General features: G+C 43.5%; 1 protein-coding gene and 2 long non-coding RNA genes across 4 annotated transcripts; 2 read left to right on the top strand and 1 right to left on the bottom strand.

The window, feature by feature from the left end:
- Window positions 1-122: 122 nt before the first annotated feature.
- XRCC2 (X-ray repair cross complementing 2) lies at window positions 123-14,378 on the top strand. 2 transcript variants are annotated; one of them, XM_027727812.2, is made up of 3 exons: window positions 123-198; window positions 4,510-4,591; window positions 10,249-14,378. In XM_027727812.2, exons 1-3 carry the CDS (start codon window positions 160-162, stop codon window positions 10,962-10,964), a joined length of 837 nt encoding a protein of 278 aa, XP_027583613.1. In that variant the 5' UTR covers window positions 123-159; the 3' UTR covers window positions 10,965-14,378. The 2 variants fall into 2 exon arrangements, with proteins under 2 accessions (XP_027583613.1, XP_039236701.1); XM_039380767.1 differs by lacking the exon at window positions 123-198 and adding an exon at window positions 496-2,270.
- On the bottom strand, window positions 11,999-20,812 carry LOC120323158. Its single transcript, XR_005563350.1, has 2 exons — window positions 13,313-20,812; window positions 11,999-13,282 (listed from the first exon to the last, which is right to left on the bottom strand). It is a non-coding gene; the product is annotated as an uncharacterized LOC120323158 (long non-coding RNA).
- A 790-nt stretch (window positions 20,813-21,602) lies between these two features.
- Window positions 21,603-24,878, top strand: LOC120323157. The gene is made up of 3 exons (XR_005563347.1): window positions 21,603-22,054; window positions 22,456-22,540; window positions 24,339-24,878. It is a non-coding gene; the product is annotated as an uncharacterized LOC120323157 (long non-coding RNA).
- The last annotated feature ends 1,263 nt before the right edge of the window (window positions 24,879-26,141 follow it).

Genomic DNA, 26,141 nt, shown 5'->3' with positions numbered 1-26,141 from the left:
CCGAGGCGGGACTCGAACCCGCGACTCCTCAGACCGGGGGCTCCACCCCGCGCTCCCGGGGGGCCGAGCCGCGCAGGCGCAGACGGGGCGGCCGGGCGGGGGCGCTGCGGGGCGGTGGGATCGGGACCGGGATCGGGATCGGCGGCCCCTGGGCCCGCCATGGGTGACGCGCCCCGCAGGGCGGAGTCGGGCACGCAGGTGAGGCGCTGCCCTCGCCCCCGCCCCGGCCCCCCTCAGCCGCGGGGCCCGGGCGGGGAGGGCCGGGCGAGGCCGCAGCCGGGGGAGGGGGAAGCGCCGGGCGCTCCCCAGAGCGCCCTTGGGAGAGCGCCCGCGGAGCCTCCCGAAGGGCCGGGGTGTGCGGGAAGGAGCGGGGGGAGGGTTCGGCCGCCTGGAGGGCTCCCTGGAGGGTTTCCGTGGGTGGCAGCGGCTCCAGGCGGGATCAGGGTCCCGGGCGTCCCTGCCCTGCCTGTGTGTGGGGATGCGGGTGGGCGCCGGGGCAGGCGGGGCGGGTGTCTCGGGAATTCTTTGTAAATGTTCCCTTCGCTCTCCCATCCCAAGAGTTGAAGTGGGTGCCTAAGGAAGAAGGGCTTTGAGGAAGGTTTGGTTTAAACGTTTGGAGTTGGTGATCTTAAAGGTCTCTTTTAGCTTTAACGATTCTATGATTCTGTAAGTAAAGAGTACGGAAGGTGGAATTGCTTTCCTGCTCTTAGGAGAAAAAGGGGTTGAGTTTGGGGGTTTGTTGCCTTTGTTTTTGGTTTGGTTTGGTTTTTTTTTCTCTGCTGAGTGGCGTATTTGTTAGAAACTTCCACTTGCAATCATCAACTTAATTGCTTGGAGATTTGTGTGTAACTATCAGAATACATCGAATGGTTCATATAGAAACGTAGAAATATGTGGTAATATTTATTTCTTGATAAAGCTCCATGTTTTTTCAGTGACTCTTAAGCCCTTTTGACACTTAAAAAAAAAATAGTATCAGATGCCCACTATCAGCAAATGGACATGAATAAAGGACATGAGTTGTGCTGTGTCCAAGGGGGTGAATGCATTTATTTGTCCATGGAGTGGTGCCAGCAGGGAATGCACATGGCATCAACTGGCTGCGATGGATGGATAGCCAGCCTGGACTGAGGGAGGAATTGATAACCGATGGGTTAAGAATGGTTAATGTATGAATACATGGTCCAGAAAAAAAATGGTAAAAGCCCTTGAAACAGAAAACACTTAATTTAAAACAATACTTCCTCAAATAGCCTCCTGCATATAAGATCAGGTTACCCTGGAACAACAGTCTTGTACTCTTATTATTCAATATAATTAATACAACAAATTAGAACTTCTCACAAAACACCTTTGGTGTATCACAGTAAAATTAATGATAAATTGCTTGCATATGTCTTCATGCCCAAAGTTTACAAAAGCTCAGTCAGAGCGGTTATAGTGGTTGAAAATTAAGTTTTGTCTCATACTCAAGATAGGTTTGTATGTGTAAACAGCCTGTAGGTTAGCTCACAGCCTCTAACAGAGCTGGAGTATTTGATTTGAATTTCTTTAACATTTTAATGAAGTAATCTCTCATTCCTGACAAGACCTACATGTGTTCTTCCATTTATGCATAGCTCTGTTGAAACCAATAAAGTATAAGCACATCATGTATTAGTCAGTGGGACTGTCCATATGCGTATTTGTTTATTAAAAATTTGATAAATTATAAAAGGCATAGTTGAAATATTTGAGTCCCATCAGCCTTGTCATTAATGAAATTTAACCTACCTGCTGTCTGACTCTTCTGTATAACTTGTTTTCTACACGTGACTGCACAGATGTGCAGTTTCTTCCTGGCATAATTACATTTGAGGAACACCTAAGAGTGAAGACCTACCACTAGCAGGTTGCTAAAAGGTGGTGTTTTGTGTAAAAGAAGATGAAAAGAGGCTTATGAAAGAATAAATGAGCATCTACAGTTAGATTATGGAATCTGAAATCTCTAATACGTAATTGATATTGTCTTGGGGTTTTTCTCCCAAGCTCTTCCAACTCAAAACTCTCTTCTGCAGTGCTGTGTGCTGTACAGTGTCTGTGGCAAAGCCTGGGACACCTGATGTTCACCCTCCAGATTAACCTTTAAATCCTGTAGATTTCTCCTCCTCGTCGTTTTACACGTGAATATGTGGGGAGGCAGAATGGAAATGCTGCCCTGGAACAGAGCCAGGGTGGCTTTTGCCGATTTGGAAAGCCCCGTGCTGTCCCTGCCTGGAATGCGGGCAAAGGTGAGGGGATTGCCTGTCTGGTGCCTCATCTCAGCTTCGCCTCTGACACTTCTGCTCTGGTGTGGACAAACCTTTGTGAGAGTTGAAGGAAAATTGTTCCTCTTTCTGCCAGGAACCCCATTGCTCCCAGCACGACATTAATGAGGCAAGTGCCTTTGGAGATTCTGCTTCAGATCTCGGAAGTAAATACAAGTTTGATAAAAACACAGGTGCACTATCATCAGCAAATTACCATAAATTACCTACATGAGCAGTGCTCAGAGTAAGCACCTGTAGTTATTTAAAATTAATATATAAACTTGTCATTTAAATAACTGCAGATTCATATTTAAATGATGCCCATCAATCTACCATGTGTTTCCAAAGCTCTGGCAGTAAGCTTAAAGGGGTGACAGTCTAAGAGGAGACATGGGCTCATTGTTTCAGAAGAAATAAACTGCAGAGGATGTATTTGTTAACGTAGAAATAAATTTAGGAGCAGGAGGCTGCAGAAACGTGTTTAGCCCAGCGATGGTTGTGACTCCTGGACTGAGCAGTGCCCGTGATCCAGCCCCTTGTTATCCCAGAGTGCTGGAGAGGTGCTTCCTCTGCTAAGAAGCGAAGAGCATCAGCAAGCAGCAGCCTGTGGTGGTTTTCCTCTTTCTCTCCACTCTCACTGCTGGATGAGGGGGTGAATTCCCAGCCCTTCTAGCCAGGGGCCAGGGCCAGGCACTGGCAGCTGCTTGCACAGAAGAGCTGCACACATAGGGTCTTTCCTGGTAGTTGAGATCTGGTTTATGTGTCCCAAGATACATTCCTGTATTCTTGTGTACATATGTCCATTTGGATTTTTCCTTTGTCTGGGTCACAGAACCCTACTGGTTCCCAAAATACTCCAGAGCTCACCATGTGAGTGTTTTCTGTGCTGCACAAATATGTGAAATGTAATGGGAGGATCCACAGATCCAGAGCAAGGTCAATTCAGGTGTTTTTCTGGCCCTTCAGTGGACGAGTCAGAAAACTCTCCTGGAGAGGTGTGAGTGGGCCAAGGCAAACATGCTGACATTTTGTTAATGGAAGGGACCTTTAGAATGTCAATGAAAATAACGTCACACATTCCCATCGTGACCACTTGAAGTAAATTCAGGGCCATTTAATGGAGTTTTATTCTACTATGAAAGGCAAACACAACTCTTTAAAAAACTGTTAAGACAATTCAGAGCAAGTGTTGCTTGTGGATGTGGCATAGAGGAAAGCAAGAGAAGGCAGCAGGTGTTTAAAGGTGTGTGCTTACTGCTGGTTTGGTCTTGAGGAGGATGGGATAAAGCTGAACAGGATTTGTTTTGTTCAGATCGTTAAATGACAGCTGGGTGTGTTGGAGAATGAAGTATTTGGCACCAGGGTATGTGCTCTGGTGACACTGAGTATCCCAATAATGTCCTTTCTCATGTATAGGGAATACATGTAGGGAATAACAGCTCTGGTACTGGGGGAAATCTTAGTTCTTGGTTTATGCAGTGTGCCAGAATTACTAATAACACAGGTTATGTGAATACCTGTCTACTTGCTATGCAAATACCTCTCCATTTAAGAAACTGTCCATGAACTTTGAACTAATTTGTTTTACAATGGTCTTGGTTTACAAGGGGCTTTGGAGAACATGCTTTACAAATTCAAGCTTGCTTTAGAAAGGTTCTTGCAGGGCCACTGGTGACTAATTACTTTTGATCATTCTTAATCCATACTCTGTTTGAACAAGTAACTATGATATAATAGGATTGTAGCCCAGAGGAGTCCTGTGTAACTTTTCAGGTGAAATGCACATGGTTTTACTTAAAAATGCTCAAAGGGACTGACTCAGGAGACTGATGATGGGTAAGGTTTCACCTCTCAACCAGTAGGTTTTTGTGAAGGTGGTGGTTGTTACAAATGATCATCTTTCCCTTTGTTCTTCCCAGTGGCAGCACTGCTGTGTACCAGAGGCAGTCCTTCTTGCTAATCTGCCTGTGCAGCTTTTCTTTTTAAGCTTTTATTTCCCCTAATATATCCACTCCTCATTGCCATTGAATCCGTGTGCTCATTGTTTGTGAGGATGGAACCGCCTGTAGTCCAGCTTATATGTTTCCATGTGTATTTTTGAAAACATTTTTAAAATCAGGCTAATCTTTTGATATAGGGCTGTCATGGAAAACTGTCAGATTTGTTCCTTAGGTCCATTATTTTGAGTTAACAGCGTGTCTCTCTGTCTTGTCTTTAAAAGCTGCTGGCGCGACTCGAGGGCAGAAGCTCTCTGAAGAATCTGGAACCTTATCTGTTTGCTGAGGAAGGATCTCCTGTTCATGGTAAAAATGTGTCTTTATCCCATTTATGGAAAAATGTCCGTGTAAAAGTGTTCTCAGAGCAATGTGGCAGACATAATCTTACAAGTAGATGATTTTACCCTGGATCAAAATTTTAATTGTTGATGTATTTCTATGCAAACTAGATAAAATGGAATGATGCAAAGTCACCATTCCAAACATTATTAAGTGGACTTTAAAATCTGCTTCATGCATATCAAAACAGAGGTGTAGGTGAGTAAGTACGAAGCACATTGGTCAGTTTTTAGTAGTTTTACACCATTTTGTTGTAGAGTCTGTCATTAAACCTCTTAGTTTTTTTTAGTCAGTGGTCTAAACAACCACCACAAAGTCAGAACTGCAGAAATTTGCAAAGAACATGAGGTTCAGTAAATAACAAAGAGTTCAGTGATATAGAGTGGTCTGGAAAATTTAGGATAAGGGGCATGAGCAAACAGTACTTTTCAGTAAAGCCAAGTCATCAAGCCATTCAGTTGTGGCCTGAAAAATCCTAATTATACTTAGCTGGAACTTTTGAAACAATTCCATTGTGGACATAGGCACTAATCAGCTGAATGAGTTCACGGGCAATGTTTGGGATCAACATGGCTCATGGAGAATTTCAAACTGGAGAAATCAAGCAACCCCCCAAAGACACCAGTACTACAAGTTTAAGGGAGATTCTTCTAGGAAGAAGTTTTAAGGTCAAAATTGGATGTTTTTATGAGCTAAATAGAAATTAACACACTATTCAGGAAGTCAGATTGGTTTTCCAGATTGTGTTAAATTTCTTGAATTTCCTAATGGAAGAGACAACTCCGATAACACAAAATTAGAAATATGTAGGAAAAAAGGCACATGAATGGCAAAATGCAAGGATCTTGTGGGTGAGGTACTACTGTTGTGGAATGAATGTATGAGTGAGTGGATTTCATATGGCAAGTGTGTGGCTGCAGTGGTTATCAGCACACTTGTCTGCAATTTGAATTCCTGTAAATGTAGAAGGTTCAGAAGAAATAGCAGAAAAAGCAATTAAAAGAATCAGCATAATTGGAGGAGAGATGATGCTTAGTCTACAAACACAGTCACTGTGAGACTATCCCTGTGTTGTTTTGCTGCACTTGAGAATACCTATGGGGTTTAGCAGTATATGATTCCTGCCCCAAAAGTTTCAAATGTGACATAACAAGGATAAAGGGCAGAGAAGTACTGGTAAGCCAGTGCAAGTGGAGCACAGAAGAATATTTAAATACTCTCAATTCTGAAGCTCTTTGTTATCCACAGGAAGAATTAAGAAACAGTAAGGAAATTGGTATATGTTTCACAAGGCTCTCAAATTCTTAATTATTTTAAAAGACGAGATCTTTATGTTTTAAAAAAATACACTAATAGAAAATGCTGATATTTTAGTCTGAGATTTTTTCTAGTTAACTTTACACATGAGAAACAGATGTTTGAGACTAAACTGGCCATGTTCTGGTTGAACAGACTTTAGGAAGCCTTCTTGAGGGTTAGTAATTGCCCGAAGTCCACAGCATTACATAATTTCGTGTCAAATTATTTGCTTTGCTCTTAAAGTTAAGTAGGTTGTTCATGTCTGTCCAAAGACTGTTCCAGAACCTCAGTTCTAAGATGGCTGGAAACCTTATAAAATTCATCACTGGTTTCTCTGTGCCAACAGAGTTATTGAGCTTTTGAAGCACTTGTATTTTTCTTCTGCACTGAACAAATGGCATCAATTATTACCCATAATTTGCCATGCTTTTTGGCTGACATCAATGAAGCTGCCTAACATATTAGCACAGATCTTTAGCTGTATATACAAAAATTGACTTCACCTTCTATTAAGTTTTTGCTTTGTCTTTTAATACCACGGTATTCATGTGAGCCCATGTGTTGTTTTGATGTGTGTTCTCATTATTCAGTCCTAAATCCCCGCTGAAGACCTTCCTCTCCATTTGTCATGAAGTTGACTTTTAGTGGGTCACTGTGGAATGCTGTGATAGATTGCCCACAAAGTCTGTACTGAACAGCTCTTAATCTAAAATGCTGTGATTAAAGTAATGCAAGGACCTAAATTTTATTTTTCTTGATGGTATTTAAAACAAACACATACATGAAATTTCAATAAACTACCAAATGTTACGTTGTAGTTAAGTGTTCCTTACGTGCACGTCAGAGTACTATAAAATAGGGACAGGTAATATAGCTACTGCTTCTAATTATGATGGACTTGCATATTTAAGAACACATAAGCACATTAATTACATACCATTTAAGCTCTTCTGGAATGGAGCAAAAGTGACACAAGCTTTAAATAATCTTCCCCTATTGCCAGTCATATTTCCCCTGTGCCTGTGGCATGAAGGTGTGGGTGTCAGTGTAAAGCTCTGATGTTCAGCAATAGCATGACACCCAACATTAACTTGGAATAAATATTGGGCCCTTCTACTTCACTTATAAATGGTATAAATATTAGCGACAGCTTCTGCACACTGTTGTAAATCACCAGCCCAGTAACTTCAAGGTATCGGATGATGTGAAATGCACAGAGTTATTGCTGAGTATTCCAACAGCCGGTGTGGAGCTGCGGTGTCAGAAAACAGTTTAGCCAGCATTTGCTGGCTAAACAGACAGAAACAAGGCTCCTCTCATTCAAAAGATAACACTGAATTGATGACCGGGACTGAGCGCAAAGTTTCACTTAAAAATATATTAGTGTTGTGTAAATATTTACATTTATGCAGCATCATTTAGCTTACCCTGCACGCTGGTTCATAGCAGTGGACTGTTGTTCTCTTTAGTCTGCCCATCATGGGCCAGTTCAAGCTACCATGAGCCAAGCAATGTGTTGGGTGACTCCTTAAAATCTACTTCTTGAATTCATCACTGATGAATTTCATATGAAATCACTCTGCTTATCCAGCTCCATCTGTTAAGTCTTCGCAAACTTAAGTCTTTATTAACCCAATTAGTTTGTCTTCTACATGTTTTGCCAAGCTAATGGAACGTTCATCTACTGATATGTTTAACGTCTGCCAACACCTGTTCTAATAGAAAAAATTCCCATTAACCTTCTTCCATGTTTAAAGTGTCTGTTCCTACTCTCCCTCTCAGCCTGTTCTCATCCTGTGACAGTGTCTTTTTACTAATCCTCCTTTCAAAGTTATTTTGACATTAATGGCTCATGCTAGCATTGATCACTCCGTTTCTTCTGTGACCTATTGTGAGGGTGTCAAAGGCTTCTTGAAAACATTGCTGGCCTCACTTCCTCCTCTGCTGTGTCATGGTTTGTCCTCTCTGATCCAGAGGAATGAATTTCCCCTCTTATCTTACTCTAACAGCCTGGTTGCTAATTCAATGAAACCCTACATTTATAGATGTTGCTATAAATGGCTTCTGTTTGGCACCCGTTCTTCTTGTGGGCAACCTCTGGGATAATCAGGAAGGCACAGAAATCCCCAGCCCTCTTGAGGTTTTCTTGCAGTCCAAGCTGTTACTCTTTTCAAAGTGACTCCAGTGTCTTGGTCAAACTACAGTGCAGCTGTGTATCTTTTTCAGCAATGTTGAACAAACTTTGAGGGGTGCTTGGCTGTCTTGCTGTCAACATTTATAAACCACCACCACAAAAACTTCTGAGACTGATTTTTATCATTCAATTTTTAGAGTTTTTACTTAAGTTTAGTAGTTCTGCCAATAACAAAATCTCATCCAGTGTTATTCTGTAGCACACAGACATCCTGTTAGAGCATCTTCAAATGGATCTTCTATTTCCCAGAATAACTTTTTGAATCAAATAGGTCATATTTTGCTGTAAAGGCAGGTGAGGCACCTGTATTGCATGTTGGCCCCATTCACTTACTGGTGTGGATTCAGAAATGCCAGTCAGGGTGGCACAAAGCCAGTGGCAGACAGAAGATACACTTTGTACCTAAACAAGAGGTGCCTTTTGCAATTGCTCTAAAATATTTCAATAGATGAAATATGAGGGAATGACCTACCAGGACATTTAGGAGGAGTTCTTCCAAGCTGCTGTCTCACCCTACCAGGGCGTGGTTAGGTCGCTGGCACAGGCTCTGTGACAGCAGAGCAGCCACTGGCTGCAAGTGCCAGAGTTGGACATTTGACCCCTGGACAGGAAGAGAAAATGAAGATTTGTGTCTCAGCAAGTGTAGTGGTCTTTCATCTCAAAAGTGGGTGAGCCATTTGAAACAGCTAAGTAAATGTTTGGGAGGCAGTCAAGCTTTTTAATAAATTTTGAAGTATCAGAAATTCATAGAAATGGAATTGCAGTCGTGGAGCAGCAGGAATCCCATTATGGAGAGGCGGGCAGTGTGAGTGCCACGGAAATGGGCAGACTTGTCACATCAGGTGTAAATTGCTTTTAATGCTTGCAAAGGATGAAGTAAGAGCTTGGTTTCTTCCCCACCACCCTCTACCCCTCATCCTGAGCTGCATCTTGACATTATACACACTTGTGAACAAGGACATCCTCTGGAAGTTGAGCAGTGACTTGAAAAACCCTGTTAACTCAGGCAGGCACAAACACGTTTAAGGAAAGTTGCAATTAATTCTCTACTCTCACATCTCCGTATGAAAAGCTGTTATGCCATTTGCACTTGCCAAGGCCATGGAAATCTCTCACCTTCCTGCAATTACAGTTGTGTGACTCTCCTTACTGCACGTATTTATCCTTCTGCCTAAAATCCAAAATGTCATAAATAAATAATCCAGTTCCCAAAATTAAGAATTTATAAAACGCGACTAATAAATTAACGTTTTTTAGATTCTGGCTCAAGACATCAGGAGACTTTGGATAAGACTTAAAAATAGCTTGCATTCACATCCAACAAAAGAACTGGTTTCCTAATGAAGTGGAATGCTGTTTTTAATTAACATTTTAAACTTATGTGATATGTATTTTACTGACCCACATGGATGAGGCAATTGGGCTGAATCCTTTTATGAACGGAGATCCTTTGCTTCAGACAGAGGTGTTGTCTGGAGTTGAAGGAATCTGAGTCCCCTTTGTCAAAAAAAGCAGTTTCATATTATGATCAGCACAGAAGAATATAAGTGCTAAATAAACCTACCGGTGTTCTCTTCACCAGTCACAGATTCCTGCAGGTATCTTGTGACACATGCAGGTACTGAACAAGCTTATAGAAGACATGAAATGCTGAAGGACAGGCTGTGCTGTAAAAATAGATGTGCCAACATGATTTGGACCTCTGATATATCAATTTTGTTATGTTTTGCTTGTCCTTTTTAATTTATTCCTTGATTGTGTGTGCATAATGTAGATGGTTTCTTAGCCACTTCTGTATAACATCTTCCTCCTCTGCTTTCATCGACCTGTGATGATACCAATGAAATCCAGTTGCCAACCTTTCACTGATACTGGTGTCCTAGGTGTTACTGGCAGAGGTTTTCAACCTTTGTTCCCAGTTGATTTTTTCGACTTTAGAGGCCTTTCTTGAAAATTGAAATGTCTCTTTGTAGATGCTAACCAGGATTTAAACATTTTTAATGCATATCAAGCTTTCCAAAATGCATGTTCCAATTTGTGGAATAGCGAGTATTGGTTCAGTAAACACTGAAAAGTGACCCTGGGCTATAAGTGCTCTTACCTGACAACGTGCTGCCTTGTTTTTGAACAGGAGACGTCATTGAATTCCACGGTGCAGAAGGAACAGGAAAAACGGAAATGCTCTATCACCTCATAGCCCGCTGCATCATTCCAAAGTCGGGAGGAGGGCTGGAAGTGGAAGTCATGTTCATTGACACAGACTACCACTTCGACATGCTCCGCCTGGTTACCATTCTGGAGAACAGGCTGGCACAAAGGACAGAGGAAATGATAAAGCAGTGCCTGGGAAGGCTTTTCCTTGTGAACTGCAATAGCAGCACTCAGTTACTGCTCACTCTCTACTCTTTAGAAAACCTGTTTTGCGCTCACCCCTCCCTCTGTGTTCTGCTTTTAGACAGTATATCAGCTTTTTATTGGATAGACAGAAGCAACGGAGGGGAGAGTCTTACCTTGCAGGAGATGAATCTGAAGAAATGTGCCAGCTTTCTTGAAAAGCTTGTGAGACAGCACCACTTGGTCCTCTTTGCAACAACACAGACACTTATGCAGAAATCTGCAAACTCTGCAGAAGGCTTTTTCCCTTTGAAACTTCCACATGAAACTGATACAGACTATAGACCGTATCTTTGTAAATTGTGGCAACAAATGGTAACCCACAGGATATTTTTCTCTAAGCAATGTAGTTCTGGCAACAGCAATGGTTTTACAGTCATTTCTTGCCACCTCAAAAGAAACCAGGTAGTAAAACGTTCATTTAGTGTTGCAGAATGTGGAGTTCAGTTTTAACTTCAGTTTGTAAACCTTTAGCAACTCTTGGTGCTTAACGCCTGATTAGGTCTAAGTAGTTTCTGGTACCTTTAAAACTAGCTGGTTGTTGCTGAGTGATGAAGAATTTTTGTAACCATTTGCTTAAAATTTAGTGACACTTTTGTTTATGCTTAACCAAAGACACATTAAACTCCGAGTACCCTTCAGTAATCTAACCTGTGTGATATGTGGCCAAATGCACTGATTGAATTTCTGGGTCTTGCTGCTTTACACCCCTTCTCTTCCAAGCTCCAGCAGTAGGAGCGTGGTTTGGTCCACGGGGGAGGCTGCGGAGAGGCGAGAGTTCACTTTATAGACATTGGCCTTGGTTTATTCCCTGTAGCCGTGGGCATAAGAAATGTATTCACCTCTTTGCCTGAAGAAGGGGATTCATGGTCACAGCCTGTGAAGCGGTGGCAGTCCTGACTCTGCTGCTCCAGGTTTGCAGCCGCTCTGTTTCCATTGGCACGTTCTGGGAGGAGCGGGGATTGCAGGTGTTCTGACCTTTACAAACATCTGGGTTTGAAAAATCTACACCCATCTCAGAAAAAGAGGCCTGATTTCCATAACTGAAGGTAAACTAAAGACCCAGTTCTGGGTACCTGTGAGCTTGTGCTACGTGCAGCAAATAGTTTAGCTTTTGAAAATAAATAAGTGCTGGTTATGGGTTGTTTGGGGTGGGGGTGTGGTGTTTTTGTTGTTTGGGGTTTTTTTTTAAATGATGTACAGACATTTTTTTCTCTCTTCCCTCCCTTGTTATTCCTTCCCACTTCTTTCCCTGCCCCCACTCTCTCTAAGAAATCCAGGAATGCCATGCCTCTGGTCTTTACCAATATGTATTTGCCACATGTAGAACATTTGTGTGCAGGATTTGGCATGCAACATGTTGCAATTCTGGCAAAGAAGATTCGGAATTTATGGGAAATGCCCTACAGTTCTGGCAAAGAATACCATATTATTTATGAACCTAGAGTGCCCTTTGAAAGCTTCAAAGTGCTTTACAAGAAAGAAAATTGCACACAGAACACTATTTAATACAAAAACTTACATTAGCTTACAAATTCAAATTACTCAAACATGGGGGAAATATTTCTCACAGCGATATTCGTTCAGTCATGTTGCACAGCACGTTTTATAGTTTAGATTGAGCAGATTATTAACAAAAATGCATGTTAAGAAGTATCTAGCTCTTTTGAGTATCCATCTTTTTGGGGAAGGTGCCTAAAAAACTCTGTTGTGAGACACCTACTTTTGAATTTCCCGACTTCTGAGGCAGCTTTTTCAAGCTGAATGTATGCCTGGATTCCCAGCTGTGTATAGTTCATTTACCCTCTTGGGTTCCACTGTGTCTGTTCACAATCAGTTCAGTTTAATTATTCTTTCTGTAGGAAAACTTCCTTTTTCCCCCCCTTCATTTCATACCTTCCATCTGATCACTTCTTCACACCGTCTGTTCCTTTACTGTGACACGAGTGAACTTTGCCTTTTCAACATCTCCACAGAGCTGATGAGTTTTTAGATTGTGGTTTCATGTGTGCTTTCTCTTCCATCAAAACATGTATTTTAATTCAGACTTGCATAAGTACACAAATACATGAAAAAATATACAGCAACAATTTAGCCTAGACTGGACCTGAGTTAGATGGTCTACCATGAGTAGGCACTTCCACGAGGAATTATTATAAAGGGCTTTCTTGAATTTTTTCTAAAAGAGAACAGGAAGGTTCAAGTAGAACTACAGAACTCTAAAATATGAAAATTATAGGAATATGTAATTTCTACTAGGAAAAAAGCAGCCCTCTTTCTATTGGAGAATACAGCTCCACTGATTATTAACTGCTTCAGAAAATCATACTTGCTAAAAAATATGCTTGAGAAAAAAACCCAATAGATATGTTCCGGCATTCCCGTCTGGAAAAAATGCTTTTATATTATTCACAATGTAGTTTGTATTTTGCATTGTACTACAGAAGAAATGCCTAAATTGAATGGAAGCCAAAGTTCCAGTTGATCAAAAAGAGCACCTCAGGAAATTTCGAAATTTCCCGGTTTTATTTTTGCTTTGAATGCAGACAGATTTTTTTAATTTTCTGATAATTGTAATGTTCATGCTCTGCACATTTGTTTTAGCTGAATAACAAGCCTGGATTTCAAGGTGCTGAACATCTACATATCCCTGTAATACTACAGGAGGGATAGGCAGTATGCAATCTGGGAGTGCGCTGACCTCAACCTCTGCCAAAATTATGCCATTTGGAAAAATGAACCTTTAGGATACAAGTCTAAGAAAGATGAACCTTTAGGATACAAGTCTAAGAAAGATGAACCTTTAGGATACAAGTCTAAGAAAGATGCAGTGATAAAGAACCTGGGAAGCAGCAATTTTGTTTGTACCTTAATGCACTGCGAGTATGAAAAAGGGAGTTTACCATTTTCTAAATGGAGAATTTTCTCAAAATTTTGTACAAAAATTGTGGTTAGCGGAGAATGCAGTTTGTCACTGTGAGCTGGGAACGGTATTTTAAACGTGGCATAATACTTAGTCTGTGCTGTTAAATGCAGATTCTCCTCTTTCACCCAGACCCAAGTTACCACCCCGTCTCCATCCCACTGTCTCACCTGGAGTGCCCTGTGCTGCTGCAGCTCAGACTCCCAGGGAGGAAGCTCATTTTGGGTTAGTAGGTCTGTGCTGCTGGAAATCAGCCCTGCAGAAGGGGATGGAATGCATGTATTCCTAAACTCCAATGCAGCCAGGTATTTCTTAGAAATGAAAATCCTTTCATGTCAGTGCCGTTGTTCTTCAGCTCAGTGTGGTATTGTTAAGGCTTTTGTAGGCATAGGAACTTTTTACATTCCATAGAGTTTTTGTTTGTTGCTTCATATGCAACATGGAATTAAAGCAACAAGCTTGAAATGAAGAGGAACTAGTCCACCCTTCACCCCCATCCTTCTTATAATTCTTAGCAAAACTAAATTAAGGTATTTTGCAGGTTTTATATTTATTTTCAGCTAAACTAGTGTTTCTATGGACACCTGAAAAGAAAATGTGGGGTTTTATATCCAGTAAAAAGTTCTTTGTACGCCTAGGCTTTTATAGAGCAAATAAAATACAAATAACAGTTCACTTGGTTTAAGTTTGTACTTGCAAAATAAAATTCAAATTTCCTTTTTCTTACATAACTGATTCCAGCCACTTAGTTTGGAAATGGCAGAAGATAAAGGTTCTCCTGTGGAAACATACCTGCAGTTTTATTTTTGCTGGAGAGTTATGGGCAAAGGCAGAAAAAATACCACTTTGATGGCTGCTGTATAGAAGGCTTGGACTGTGTCCTGCAGAGGAACATGACTTTTAACTTTTCTGTGGCTGCTCTAATAAAATGTCTCTTGAACCTCTTTATTCAAATGTATTTTTGATATGCAATTACCATACTGGGTCAATGGGCAACATCCCTTTGCAATCAGCCAGCCTTTTGCCAAACTTAACATCCACCTCAGGAGAAAGCTGTGCCACAGCACCAAACTTCAACTCGTGTAGGAAATTGCAGTGAATTCTCACCTGTGTAAAAGCTGCAGACAGTTGTGATGTTTCCAGCAACTACACAGTAGCACAGGACTTGTGTGTTTCCTAGAAAAGGGGAAACATTCAAAGGGAATGTTTTGGAAGACTTTGGCAGTGGAAAAAATTTTCAGACAGGGAAAGGAGCATCAGTACGAAGTATCTTCATGATCTTCTGGCTGGAGAACTCTGATGCCCTGCAGCAGTCTCTGAAGTCAAAGGTCTGGGCATCCCTGTGGGTGAAAGAAGGCAGCAGAGTGGCACTGAGCTGTGAGTAATGTGGCTACAACAAAAGGACTCATGAACTGTTCGCTAACTTGTAATGGTAGTGCTTTCAAAGGGAAAGTTGACCATAGTTGACCTGCAGGTTCTTCCCAACTGGGAATATGGATTTCACTATGTAGATGCTTTCTAGCTTATTTATAATGAAAATATAAACCCCTGCTTCTCTGGACCCAGGAGGAATTAAATGTAAAAACAGACTTCCTTTTTATATGTTGGGGATTTTTTTCTCTCTAGCTTTAGGCACCTTCCCAACAGTCAGCACTTAGGTCCAAAGCTCTCTCACAGTCTTCTGTGGCAGGATCAAGCTTTACTGAAAGTGGATGGTTTTCTCCTTTGCTAAGTTTATGTACTCACTCTTTATTTACCAGTGCAAACTTGGCTACCCAGGTAGGGAAGATTGAACCCACATCAGTGTAACTGGTAAACAGCTTTGGAGACTCGATTCTGTTTGCAGTCAGGAGTAACGTCACATTGGAGCAGATGATTTTGAAGAATCATGGCTGTGACTTTCCCTGGGAGAAGTTTGGCAGTCTTCCCTCTCCTTTCCCACCCTGCCTTGCATCCTGCCCCAGCCAACTGGTCGGTGTACCTGTGTGGGCCTCAGTGCTCAGGGATAGCGGTGACAAGATGTCACTGCCTTGCCAAATGCTGGTGAGCAGCCACATTCTGGATCTTGGCACTCTCCTGCTGCAGGAGTTGGCACAACCACTATAGCTGTTAATTTAAACCATTTGCCAGGCTTCTTTCTCATACATCTCACTGGGCCTGTGCTAAAGACCTCCTAGCCCTGGGGGGGAGATAGGAAAGAGGAGAAATCTTGGGGTTTGAGCATAGGAAGGAGAAGATTTTAGGTCATTCCTACAAAAAGAGGCCCGGCAAGGCCATGAGGTTCCTGCAGTGGCAGAGAGATGTCAAGGTCTTGAAGGTGGCTTGGCAAAGGTCAAGGAACAGACTCCATCTCCCTTGAAGGGGTAAATAGGGTTTTTGACTGAAATTATCTGCACAGTCTCATACTGCTCAGACAGAAGACAATGCTACAGTGGCAGTGCTGTCTCTGAAGTGCATCTCAAAGCCTCTGCCCAAACTCCATCAGTGACCGTTCTGTCTCCATCCCGACTTCTCCATGGGCTCCCAGTAAAATCTTAGGCAGTTTTATCAACTCTTGCAAAACATTACCAGGGTGTTTTTCTGATCAACTTTAGGAGTAAGTAAACAAGACGCCACATGGCACACCATAGTTCACAAGGCACAGGTAAGATTAGTCCCACAGACCCACAACTTGCTGTAAACAACATTAGCAGAACAAAAAAAACCCCAAAACAAAACAAAAAAAAAAAAAAAAAAAAAAAAATGCTCAACCATCTTCCCAGGGGATATAAAATGGGATTTTTAGGTACATAAATTACTCTGGCCTGTCCCCAACATACTAAGGTCAGGAGAACCTTCTTGTTGCTTTGCACAGTGGCAGCTGTGCCACTCCAGCTGCACAACAGTGGGAGGTGTTAGTCTGGTAAACTCCAGCGGTGTGTCACTTCCTGGGCTTGCCTTGGCCTTCCTCAAAAAGCAGGATACCTTTGGTTCATGGGCAGGGTCGTGCCCTCCAATGAACATTCAGGCTGTAGCAGTGCACATATGATGCCATTTCCTAACTGGACTTCAGCGGGTTCCATTCTGAAGGCTGACCATGTACAGCCCTGCTGGATGTGAAATGCAGGGCAGTGGAGAAACAGCCCGGCTGGTCTTGGTCACCTGAGACCACCCCTGGAGTGATGGAGGTTTCTTGTACTCCATGTTCAGAATGGGAAAGAGTCTCCAAGGTAGAGCACAAATGGGAAAAGGCTCTGGGGTATAAAACTGAGGAGTATTTTATAAAAACTGTCGCAAAGCTGAATAATGAATAAGGGCTTGTTAATTTATCATCCAGCAGGGCTGTCAATTCACGCAGCCAAACCATCCAGCAGCTGGGTGTTAACTGCTGCCCAGAGTGAGGAGGGAAGTGAGAGGCGAAGGGGTAGAGAAGAGGGGAAGCTGTTTAGGAAACTCCTCAAGGCTTTGCTGAAACATGGGAAACAGGAAAGCCATATGGTCATCAAAAGTTGGCAGGCAAAAGGCTCCATTTCTCTCCAGAGCCTGTAAAAAAATGCCCTTAGTGGCGAGGAATGGCCTAGCTGGAAACAACAGACTATAAAAGGGTCTGGAGGTTGAAGGAGCAGCCCATGGCCACAGTGAAGAAGAAAACCAGGCCGGAGAGGAGACAGCACTAGAGCTGCTGTTCTGCTCCTCTGAACTCTTCTGAGCCCGTCCTGGTGGAACAGCACATATTGCCACTTCTGTCACAGCTCCTTCCAGCTGAGATGGAGCACCATTCATCCCCTTCTGGGAAGTGGGAAGGTGGTGGGAGGCAACTCCATCCCCCAGGCTGTTGAGGAGCCTTGCCCATGATGAGAAGCATTCACTTACAAGGTCATGGCTGAACTTTCCCTCATCTGTTATTTTAATGCCTTAATTTAGTGGCTCTGCAGTGATACTCCTGCCACTGCTTGCACTTTGATTACCATATGCATCAATGGCACTTTTCTGACAATAAAATCACATTTTGTGAAATTATACAGGTGCTTGTATTTTCACCCATCAGAAAAAAAATGATGCTTTTAATAAAATTTATGAATCCCCTAAGCAAATACTATAGACCAGTTGCATAGTCAATGAAGTTACAGAAGCCAGTGGAGCCAGGAATTTGAATAGCCTGTGCAGTTAAAGGAAAGGGCTCACCATCTTTAAAATCCGTGGAGGCATTCCAAATATGATTATTCTGCAATCCTGTTCACAACAAATCTTGCTGGCTGACACTACGTGACCCTTCCCATTGATTATATGGCCTCCACAAGCACTCTGAGCATATTAAGCCTGAAGTCCTTGTTGCAGATAATAACTTAAACATCCCAGTCCCTCGAGCAGACACAAAAAAGTACTTGCTAGTACAGTTGTCAATTTTGTGGAAATGTCCTGTGGGATTCCATAAGCATCCTAACAACTGGCTGAACTCCCTCCTTCGCTCCCGCAGGTGTGGTTAGAACAAGGAGCAGTCAGTGCTAGCTGGAGGCAGGCAGGTCTCAGCTGCCTGGTGCCTGCCAGAGGGTGCCCATAATCCATTGCTCGGCCTCCCAGAGGCTCTACTGGCTGCTAAATGCTCAGGAAAGGTTCCATCTCCCACCATGGCAGAGGAGTCAGTGAGACGCCCCTGGACTCAGAAGAGAAATCATAATGTGCCTGATTTTCACTGGGCTACAGTAGCAAATCAGCTTTCTCTGTGGTGGAAATGGGAATTTCTGACATGCTCAGGTTTTTGCTGGTTGCAGAGCAGCTCACACTGGTGTCAGTAAATCACCCCAGTGACTGACCACCACAGCACAGTCCAAAGGAGATTTTCACCTGGAGGCACCTGCTGGGAGGTCCAGCTCAGCTCCTGGATCAAGGCGCTGCTGCTGGCATTCCTCCTGGCATGGGCAGAGCAGGCTCTGCCACACTCCAGAGCACAGTGCTTAAATGTGGTGGCAGTGACTCCTGACCTCTGTCACAGAGCACAGAAACCACCAAGGAAATCCCTTTCTCTCATACTGATCCAATCTTGTAGCTCTGCTCGTGGCTCTGCTCTGCTGGGATCTCATGCCTGTGTTTTGTGTTAAAACAACTTCTGTTTTGTAAAGAAGCTCAAGTGGTTTTGCTGCTGAGAATGAAGGACAGAGGTTGCATCCACCAGTCTCGGTGACACTTCACCCAACCCTCATGGCAGTGCTGGCCATGAACCAAATATTAACGAGTAAGAGCAGCATAACAGAGTGTCAAGATTTCAAAAGAGGCTTTTCTTTCTCTGTTGGTTTGGGTTTTATTGCCACTTCTATTATCTCTTCTAGGAAACAAAATTTCCCAATACTTCCTCTTCTGGTAAGTCATAGAATGTGTGTGGTATCCTACTCACAGGAGATCTGAGAGGCCAAAGGCAAGGAAGGGACAATCTCTGGGTTTGTTTTCTGGACTGAAGCTGTACTCCAGTTTGAGCTGCACATAACACAACAGTGCTGTTTCCCTCATGGATTGATCAAGGATATCACAGACAATGGGAGAAGCAGGAGGGAGTACTGGAACACACTGCAGGTGAGGCTGCAGACAGATATTTAAATGAACACACTGGATATAAAGAGAACAGAATTCTGCAGCCTCTGAAAGCCAAAAGTCAAACTTTGAACTATTCCTTCTGAATTTGCACTTTTACATAAACAGCAGGGCTGAGTTAGAGCCTGAAGATGGAAAAAATGCAGACACAGAACAACAAGGCTGATTTTCTAGATCTTTTGATCCTACGACCTCTTTTCTCTGAGAGCAAAGTCTAGCTTCTAGGAAAATAAAGGGGACACAAAAGAAAATGCTTTCTGTTAGGATAAGAAATCATCAAATATCAAAACCTGTTGAATTCCCAGTACTTAGAATTGCTCCTGGCTACTCTCTGCTCTGGAGGATTTCAGTGTCACTGTTGTCCTGTCGTTTATTTGAAGCCAAACCCATTATTTTGGGGGAGCAGATAGGCTTTCAGTCTCTCCAAAACCAATTCAGTATAATTATGGGGTAGGATGTACTAAAACTAAAATGTTAATTCATCCACACACTAAACCATACATTTAGCTGCCTCTAGGACTCTTGTGAACGACAGCAACACACAGATAGGACAGAAGGTATTTCATCTTGCAAAGCCATCATGATACGAAAGAGAACATTCGAAGGGAATGGAGAAATCCTTTTGTTCAATGAAAACTGAATGCAAGGTACATTTTCTTACTCTGTGGTCTCCTGTCCCAGATCTCCTCCCTGTCTGAAATGCTGTGCCAAAGCTCAAGCAGTGAATCTGTCCTTGCCAAAAGAAGCCCGCTGTAAACCAGAATAAATACAAGTGGAGACTGGAGTAGAGAATGGAACCTCATCTCATTTTGGATTTGCCTTGTTTCCCCACAGCTTTCCTTCTCACCAGTTCATTGGTCTTGATACTCAAAAGCAGATCCAGATAATCCTGGGCAGGGTGACATTAGGTTTTGAATGCAGAAGAAAAGAGAGGTCAGAGTGTAGTCTTGATACAAAGAAACAAACTCCCCCAATCCCGTGCAACTGAACAAAGGCCTCAAGTACTCCTGAATAAGGAATTACTTTTTTGTAGATTTTCAGTTGATGGTCTTGTTTAAGTACTCATTTTTAATGCATCAAGGGAAACACAGAATATAGGTGAGAATGCAGTTTGCCCAAACTTCTGCCACGAAACAACAAAGCTTAAAGGTCTATTTTAAGATAGTTTAGCAAACACTGGTCTAAAAGGCTTGAATACAGGGCATCTTTGCCAGAACTAGTGGCCTTCACCCCAGAAATGGATTTGATAGTGCTGTAGGCTGGGTTCATGTTCATCTCCAAGCCCCAGCTCAAGTCACAATGTTGCTTATTTGCTGGAAGTTTGTGTAACTGACATTCCCAAATGGGCCATAGTAACTCCAGAACAACCTATAGATTTAAATCCTAATGACTACAGCATAACCCAAACAATAAACCTGTCAAAAAAACCTGGCCTGAAACAATGTGAAGAAACAGATACAGACAATAAAAATAGAAACATTTCCCATGTGAATATTAAAAAAGATAATTAGAGATTAATAACTAACAGAATTCTTACTAACCCAGAGAAGCTACTCCTCGAATGAAAACTCATTACTTATGACCAGGCTCTGGATATCTTGCCCACAAAAGACTGCTTAAGTAATGCAGACCTTGTTCATTTTTATCCATTCCCTTTGTCAGGCCCCAGTGGAATTGTTTAAGTTGGACTTAGCACAGAAGCCACCAACAGGAACGCACTGCCGAGAGCGCTGCTCTGTTGGCAGGACTCGGGGCTGTCAACGCAATGAAAGGATCTCAGCCACACAACCCAAGTTAAACTTGCCTCCTGCCAACCTGCCACATGCTAAATTCCAGTAAATTGCTTAATTAATGTAACGAATGCAAACTGCACTCTAGTCTGCTCTATAGGTAGCTGGAAACACCCGCTGGTACACAAGCAACGATGCCTTGTCCTTTATCTGAGTGGCCTGCATTTATCTGTTCCTAAGAGCTCCTATGTGCACACCTCTTGTAAATTTTTCTATTCCATTGTACAGAAAGTATTTCTGGTTAACTATTTTGGTAGCCTCATTTATATTCCCTATTTCTAGAAAGGCTCATGCATATGTTTAATGCATGAATAGTTCCAGGGAAGTCAAGGGGAAAATTTATACCTTTAAAGTTAAGGGTGTGCATACATCTTTACAAAGCAAAAATGGACTTTGCATCTACACCTAAAGGTTTTCCCCAGCTGTGTCTGCCAGAACACACATAACTGAACCAGACTTCCAACACTGCTCCATTATTCCTCCACCTGGAAACTTGAAATCCACCATGAACTGTACGATCATTATATGTGGCCATCTTCTTTTTTCCTATGTCTTTCCCAAATAGCTCAGAACATAGGGCGTGAAAAAATTATTGTAGTGGTTAAGAAAGCACATGCACAGGCAGAGCCAGGTGGTGATGGCTGGAGAAGGATGTCAGGCTGGCAGTGGTTTTGTCTCACGTTGTGATTCAGAGGCCTGTAGTGGTTCCCACAGGCTCACTGCACAGAGAGGAGTGTCCTGTTGCCAGCCTGTGGTGACTGATACTCACTTCCACCTTGTTCTGGATCAAAATATATGATCTAAACATCGTCTCTCCCCAGCCCTCTGTACTCTTCATGCCCTGGTCACTTCCCACCCAACACATGGGTTGATGGCTTAAGGCCACACTGGTAGATTTGGTATTAATGTTCTGCGCAGGAAAAAATCCAACAAAATGTAATAATCTGTGTCACAGAAAAAAAAAGTAGCTGCATTTTTCCTATCTTATTTTTCTTTTTTGCAAGGACGGGCCAGTCAAAGACTCCACAGAGTAGAAGAGTATGCTCAGTAGAAAGGCACAACTGTTGCCTATGTAACGTTAAACTATCAAGTAGAAACAACGTATTTTGCTTGGTGATTGTGTTCCCTCCCACTCTCACACAAGCCAAGAGCAGTCTCTTGTGTTTACAGCCAGGGAATGGGAGACAAGCACTGGGCTAGTCTTGGCTCAGCCCAGTTTTTGTTTGTGTTGGACACATGATGACACTCCCCTCATCAGATCCAAGGTCCTAAAAGCTGTTTGTTTTCGTTTAAAACCAGTAAAGGCCGTGCTTTCTTAGGAGCACACACGCTGGGGAAGGCTGCCCTGCTGACAAAGCAGCTGTCTGTCCTTGGGCTTCAGCTGAGGTGCTGTAGGTCCCATGGCTCCCACCCAAATCAGAAACGTATAAACACAAACTTTCCAACCTTTTACTGTCAAGCCAGCTATATTCCCGGTTTGGCAACTACAGCTCCCACGTCTCAGCCTTAATGGCCCCTACCAGAGCCACGTGGACACCGGGATCTGCTCACACAGCCCAACTTGCAAGACCGGTGCCTCAATTTGTCATGCTCATATTATAAATCAATTTATTCCCTTTAACTGGGGGTTAGTCAGCACACCCTTACTCATGCGCTTCTCATGCAGCAAGTCCCACTTCCTGGTAGGATTCGTGTGAGTGGAGCTTCCAACTGCGGCCTTACCTTCGCTTTAGGAGAAGCAGCGAGATGAGGTTGGTTTTCCCGAGATCCCCATTCTCTTGTGACTCCTCCCAACCAAAAAAGACTTGATTTTTCTCCCCATGACAAAGAGTCATTGGTTACAATGTGGGACCATGATGTAGGGGAGGAATGTTGTCCTCTGAGCAGGTGGGCTGGGCTGACCTGGATGCGAGTGGCCGAGCAGCAGAGCTGCATTTCCCTCGCAGCCCCTCTGCCACCCTGGGACGTGTCCCGGGGGCATTTGCAGAGGCTCTTTGTGCTGGAGCAGTCCAGGGCACTTTCCCACTGAGCCGTGGGAGATCTTGTCTGTCCTTCTGGACAAACAGGTTGTTGTGGTGAGCGGCAGAGGTCTATCAGTGATGGTATCTCTCGATCTGTCCCAGTGGGGCCACGTGGGAGGGCTATTGCTGGTTATCAGCATCATCAAAGGCATTGCTTGGGCTCCCTGTAGCCCCGTGGCCCCTTTGGCCCTGCTTGAACCCCACCTGAACTCAGGCTCAGGCAAGAGAGTTCACAAGTGGTCCAGTCCAGGGCTTGGAGCAAGAGGACAGTGGCAGGGATCCCTGGGCACTGCTCCTCCCAGGCTCCGGAGGATGGACTAAAATCTCCAGGCCCGTGTGCTCAGCCTGCCTCATCCAGCTGTGGGAGGAATTTCAGCTGTGGAATAATTTCTCAGAGGAAGTGTCTGCCCATGAATTAATGCCTCTAAGAACTAATTATTGGGTAAACTGTATAAACAGTCCCTGGAGTGCCTCTTCAGCACTCGGCTTTTGGGCTCAGAACAGACCGAGCAGGCAAGAGGATTTTCAAAGGACGCTCTGTCTGGCCAAGCGATGATGTAGGTGACTCAGTGGTTTTCCCTCTCGCAGCCTAAAAAGACAGAGAGGTCCATAGTGGTCATTTGGGGTGAAAATTTATAGCTTATTAATTAAAAAAAAAAAAAAAAAAAAAAGAGTCATTTCTAGGCCAGATCATAGATTCTAGGCTGCCATCCAATGTCAGGAAACATTCCCCTCCCAACAGGGGATCCAGGCTAAAAGGTTGTTTAATACTTTCTGGTTGATTTTCTATTTGGAATAAGTGCCTTAAATGATTGGGTTTGGCTTGAGAAACTGTTTGCTTACCTGGCACCTGAACTTCAGTGATAAAGTTTAATGTCCTCCTCTGAGTATTCCCACACCACACAAAGGAGACTTCATGCAGTCCCACTACCTATAAATCTGACCTTTTTAAAGAAATAATAAAAAAAAAAAATAAAAATCAGATGTTGCTCATTATCTCTTCCAACTTCTATCTATCCATGAACATCCAAAGTTTTAAAAGCCCTGCTTAAGCAGGTCTCCACTCCATTGATGGAATATCCTTTAATATTTTATAGCTCTGACTTGCACTTCTAAAAGTACTAATTAATCTCACTAGATAAAAACTGGCACAAAATGGCACAAGTGAGAATAGCTCCATCCTTCCTCACAGCAGTCATGTGCCAGCTCATCTTGGAGCATGTAATGATTTACTGTAATAGTTTTAGGCCCATAATGGGGCCAATAACTGGCATCTGGAAGCTGTGAGGCTCTTTCCCAATGGATGCCATTCACATATAGTTATTTAATTAATTAACAGCTCCACTAGCATAAGCCAGTAAAGAGTCCATTAAAGTTTTGGTGTTTTGTTTTTTTTTTTAAATATCTTCCAAAGTAAGAACATATGCTGCACTGCTTTTCCCTTGGAGAGTGCTTAATGTTGCAACCTGTTTATCTTATGACTGATTTTCAAATTCCACCTTAACCAGCTGCTTTTTCTCGACTTTAGGATTCAGCAGAGAGCAAATTGCCGAGCTCTCAGCAGGAGCAGTGGAATAACATTCTACCTGCAAGTGCTCATTCCCATGCGAGGTGCCAAACCCCTGCAATGGCTGCCTGGCTGCCTCTGTGCTGTTCCCAGACCTTACACATGATGCATTTTCACTTGCCCGTTTCTCTGCTGAAAAAAAATAATAATAATGAAAAAAAAATCGAGGTGTGGAGTTCATTTAGAATGAGGGAAAATATCAGTGGGAAAACAAACCCCAGCGGACACTGGAGGGAGTTGGTCAAGTTTGTAAAATGCATTTGAGAGCTCAGTCCCATGTGAAATGTGGAAAAGCTATCAGGAGCCATAAAGCCAGCAAGGATGGGTTTGGTCTGGTTACAGTGCCAAAGGATTTTGCTTCCCAAATGAGTATTCCTATTCCTGAGGTGCAATTAAATGCAAACCAGGTCCTAATGGGTGCTGTGTCTGCAGTGGGGTGAAGGGCTCGTCTGCAGTCCTCCCTCCTTCTGCAAGGAGCTGGAGTGGGAGATAAGAGCAGCTTCCCCTGGTTTGCCCAGGCACACACACGTGCCACGTGCAGCTCCAGCCTGGTGCCACGCAGCACACGGGATCTAAGGAGCTGCCCCACGGGGACGAAGTAGACATGAAACTGGAGAAGCTCTGACAAGACAGGAATGTCATTTAACAGTGATTGTCAAAAGTAAGCCCTGCTAACGTGGCAGGGCACAGCATCAGCTCCCTGGCACTGGGTTGTGATATATAGGACATGTCAAAAGTTATGTAATCCTTGATGCAGAATCCTTTTCTCTTCCCTGGCTGTAATGTGTTGTGTCGTTCCTCCTCCTGCTCTCCCTCCCACTGGCCCACAGCACAGCCTTCTGCCTGCAAGGCTTTTGCCCTGGTGTGCTGCAAGGCTCTGGAAAAACAGCAGAGCCCTGGAGCAGCTGTCACCCAGAGCCCTTCAGCTGGTGCCTCATCCCTGTCATCTGCCATGGATTGTCCAAAGGGCTGCCAGAAACCCAGGGGAAGCCAGCAAGAGCTTGGTTTGATACCCTTGTGGGACAGATGTCGGGTTTGCTCTGCCCAGATGTCAGATATGGACAGTGAAGAGCCAATCTTTGTAACTGTGACGTTTTGTGCTCCTCCCCGGGTAGAGCCCCAGGCCTGACAAGCCTGGAAATTTCGGCACCCAGCTCACTTCCAAGTCCCATGGGCCTCTGAAATTGCTGTTCAGCCTAAACCCACTGAACCAACCAGTCTGTCAGGGCTGCTGGGTCATGGCAAGACCTCGGTGGCAGGGTCTTCCTCCTTCTGGAAGGTAGTGGCAGTCGCTGCTGCCTCAGACACAGAGCAGGGACTGCAGAGGAGGTGGTTCCCAATTTGAGGCAGTTGCTTAATGGTCAAATCACTCTCCAGGAAGGAGTACCTGGAGCAAATTCCTTCTCCTGTAGGGAACATTCAAATACACATCTCCTACTTTCCCCAGTGGTGCCTCAGCCCCTGGGATAATGCACTCACCTCCTGGGATAACACACTTTCCTCAGCAGGAGAAAGAAGGGACACTGCTTTCACTATTCCCTGTGTCACTATGACCTGCAGTCTGCACAAACTCCATCAGAAGTCCCTGAAGCAGAGGCCAGAGCTCAGGATCCCTCCTCCCAGCAGAGTGCCATAACCAACAGGCCATGCAAGGTCACCTCAGCTAACTTCATGTATTAAGTATCCAAGTACCTACATGTCTCCTATAGGCAGCAGGGAAACAGGCATTTCCTGTCCTGAAAGGAGACAAATCTCTCTCTCTTG

Source organism: Pipra filicauda, unplaced genomic scaffold (assembly GCF_003945595.2).
Source record: "Pipra filicauda isolate LSUMZ 115617 unplaced genomic scaffold, ASM394559v2 scaffold1_size10287979_pilon, whole genome shotgun sequence".
Taxonomy (NCBI): domain Eukaryota; kingdom Metazoa; phylum Chordata; class Aves; order Passeriformes; family Pipridae; genus Pipra; species Pipra filicauda.
Note: the sequence above shows the minus strand (reverse complement) of the source record. Positions and strands in the feature narration are given on the sequence as shown.

What these genes read in the sequence shown, in the direction of transcription:
- XRCC2 (XM_039380767.1), top strand. Translation starts at nt 2,169, where the DNA reads ATGTGGGGAGGCAGAATGGAAATGCTGCCCTGGAACAGAGCCAGGGTG. An exon ending in TGCCTGGAATGCGGGCAAAG is followed by an intron (nt 2,271 to 4,509) that starts GTGAGGGGATTG and finishes TGTCTTTAAAAG; the next exon opens with CTGCTGGCGCGACTCGAGGG. An exon ending in GGAAGGATCTCCTGTTCATG is followed by an intron (nt 4,592 to 10,248) that starts GTAAAAATGTGT and finishes GTTTTTGAACAG; the next exon opens with GAGACGTCATTGAATTCCAC.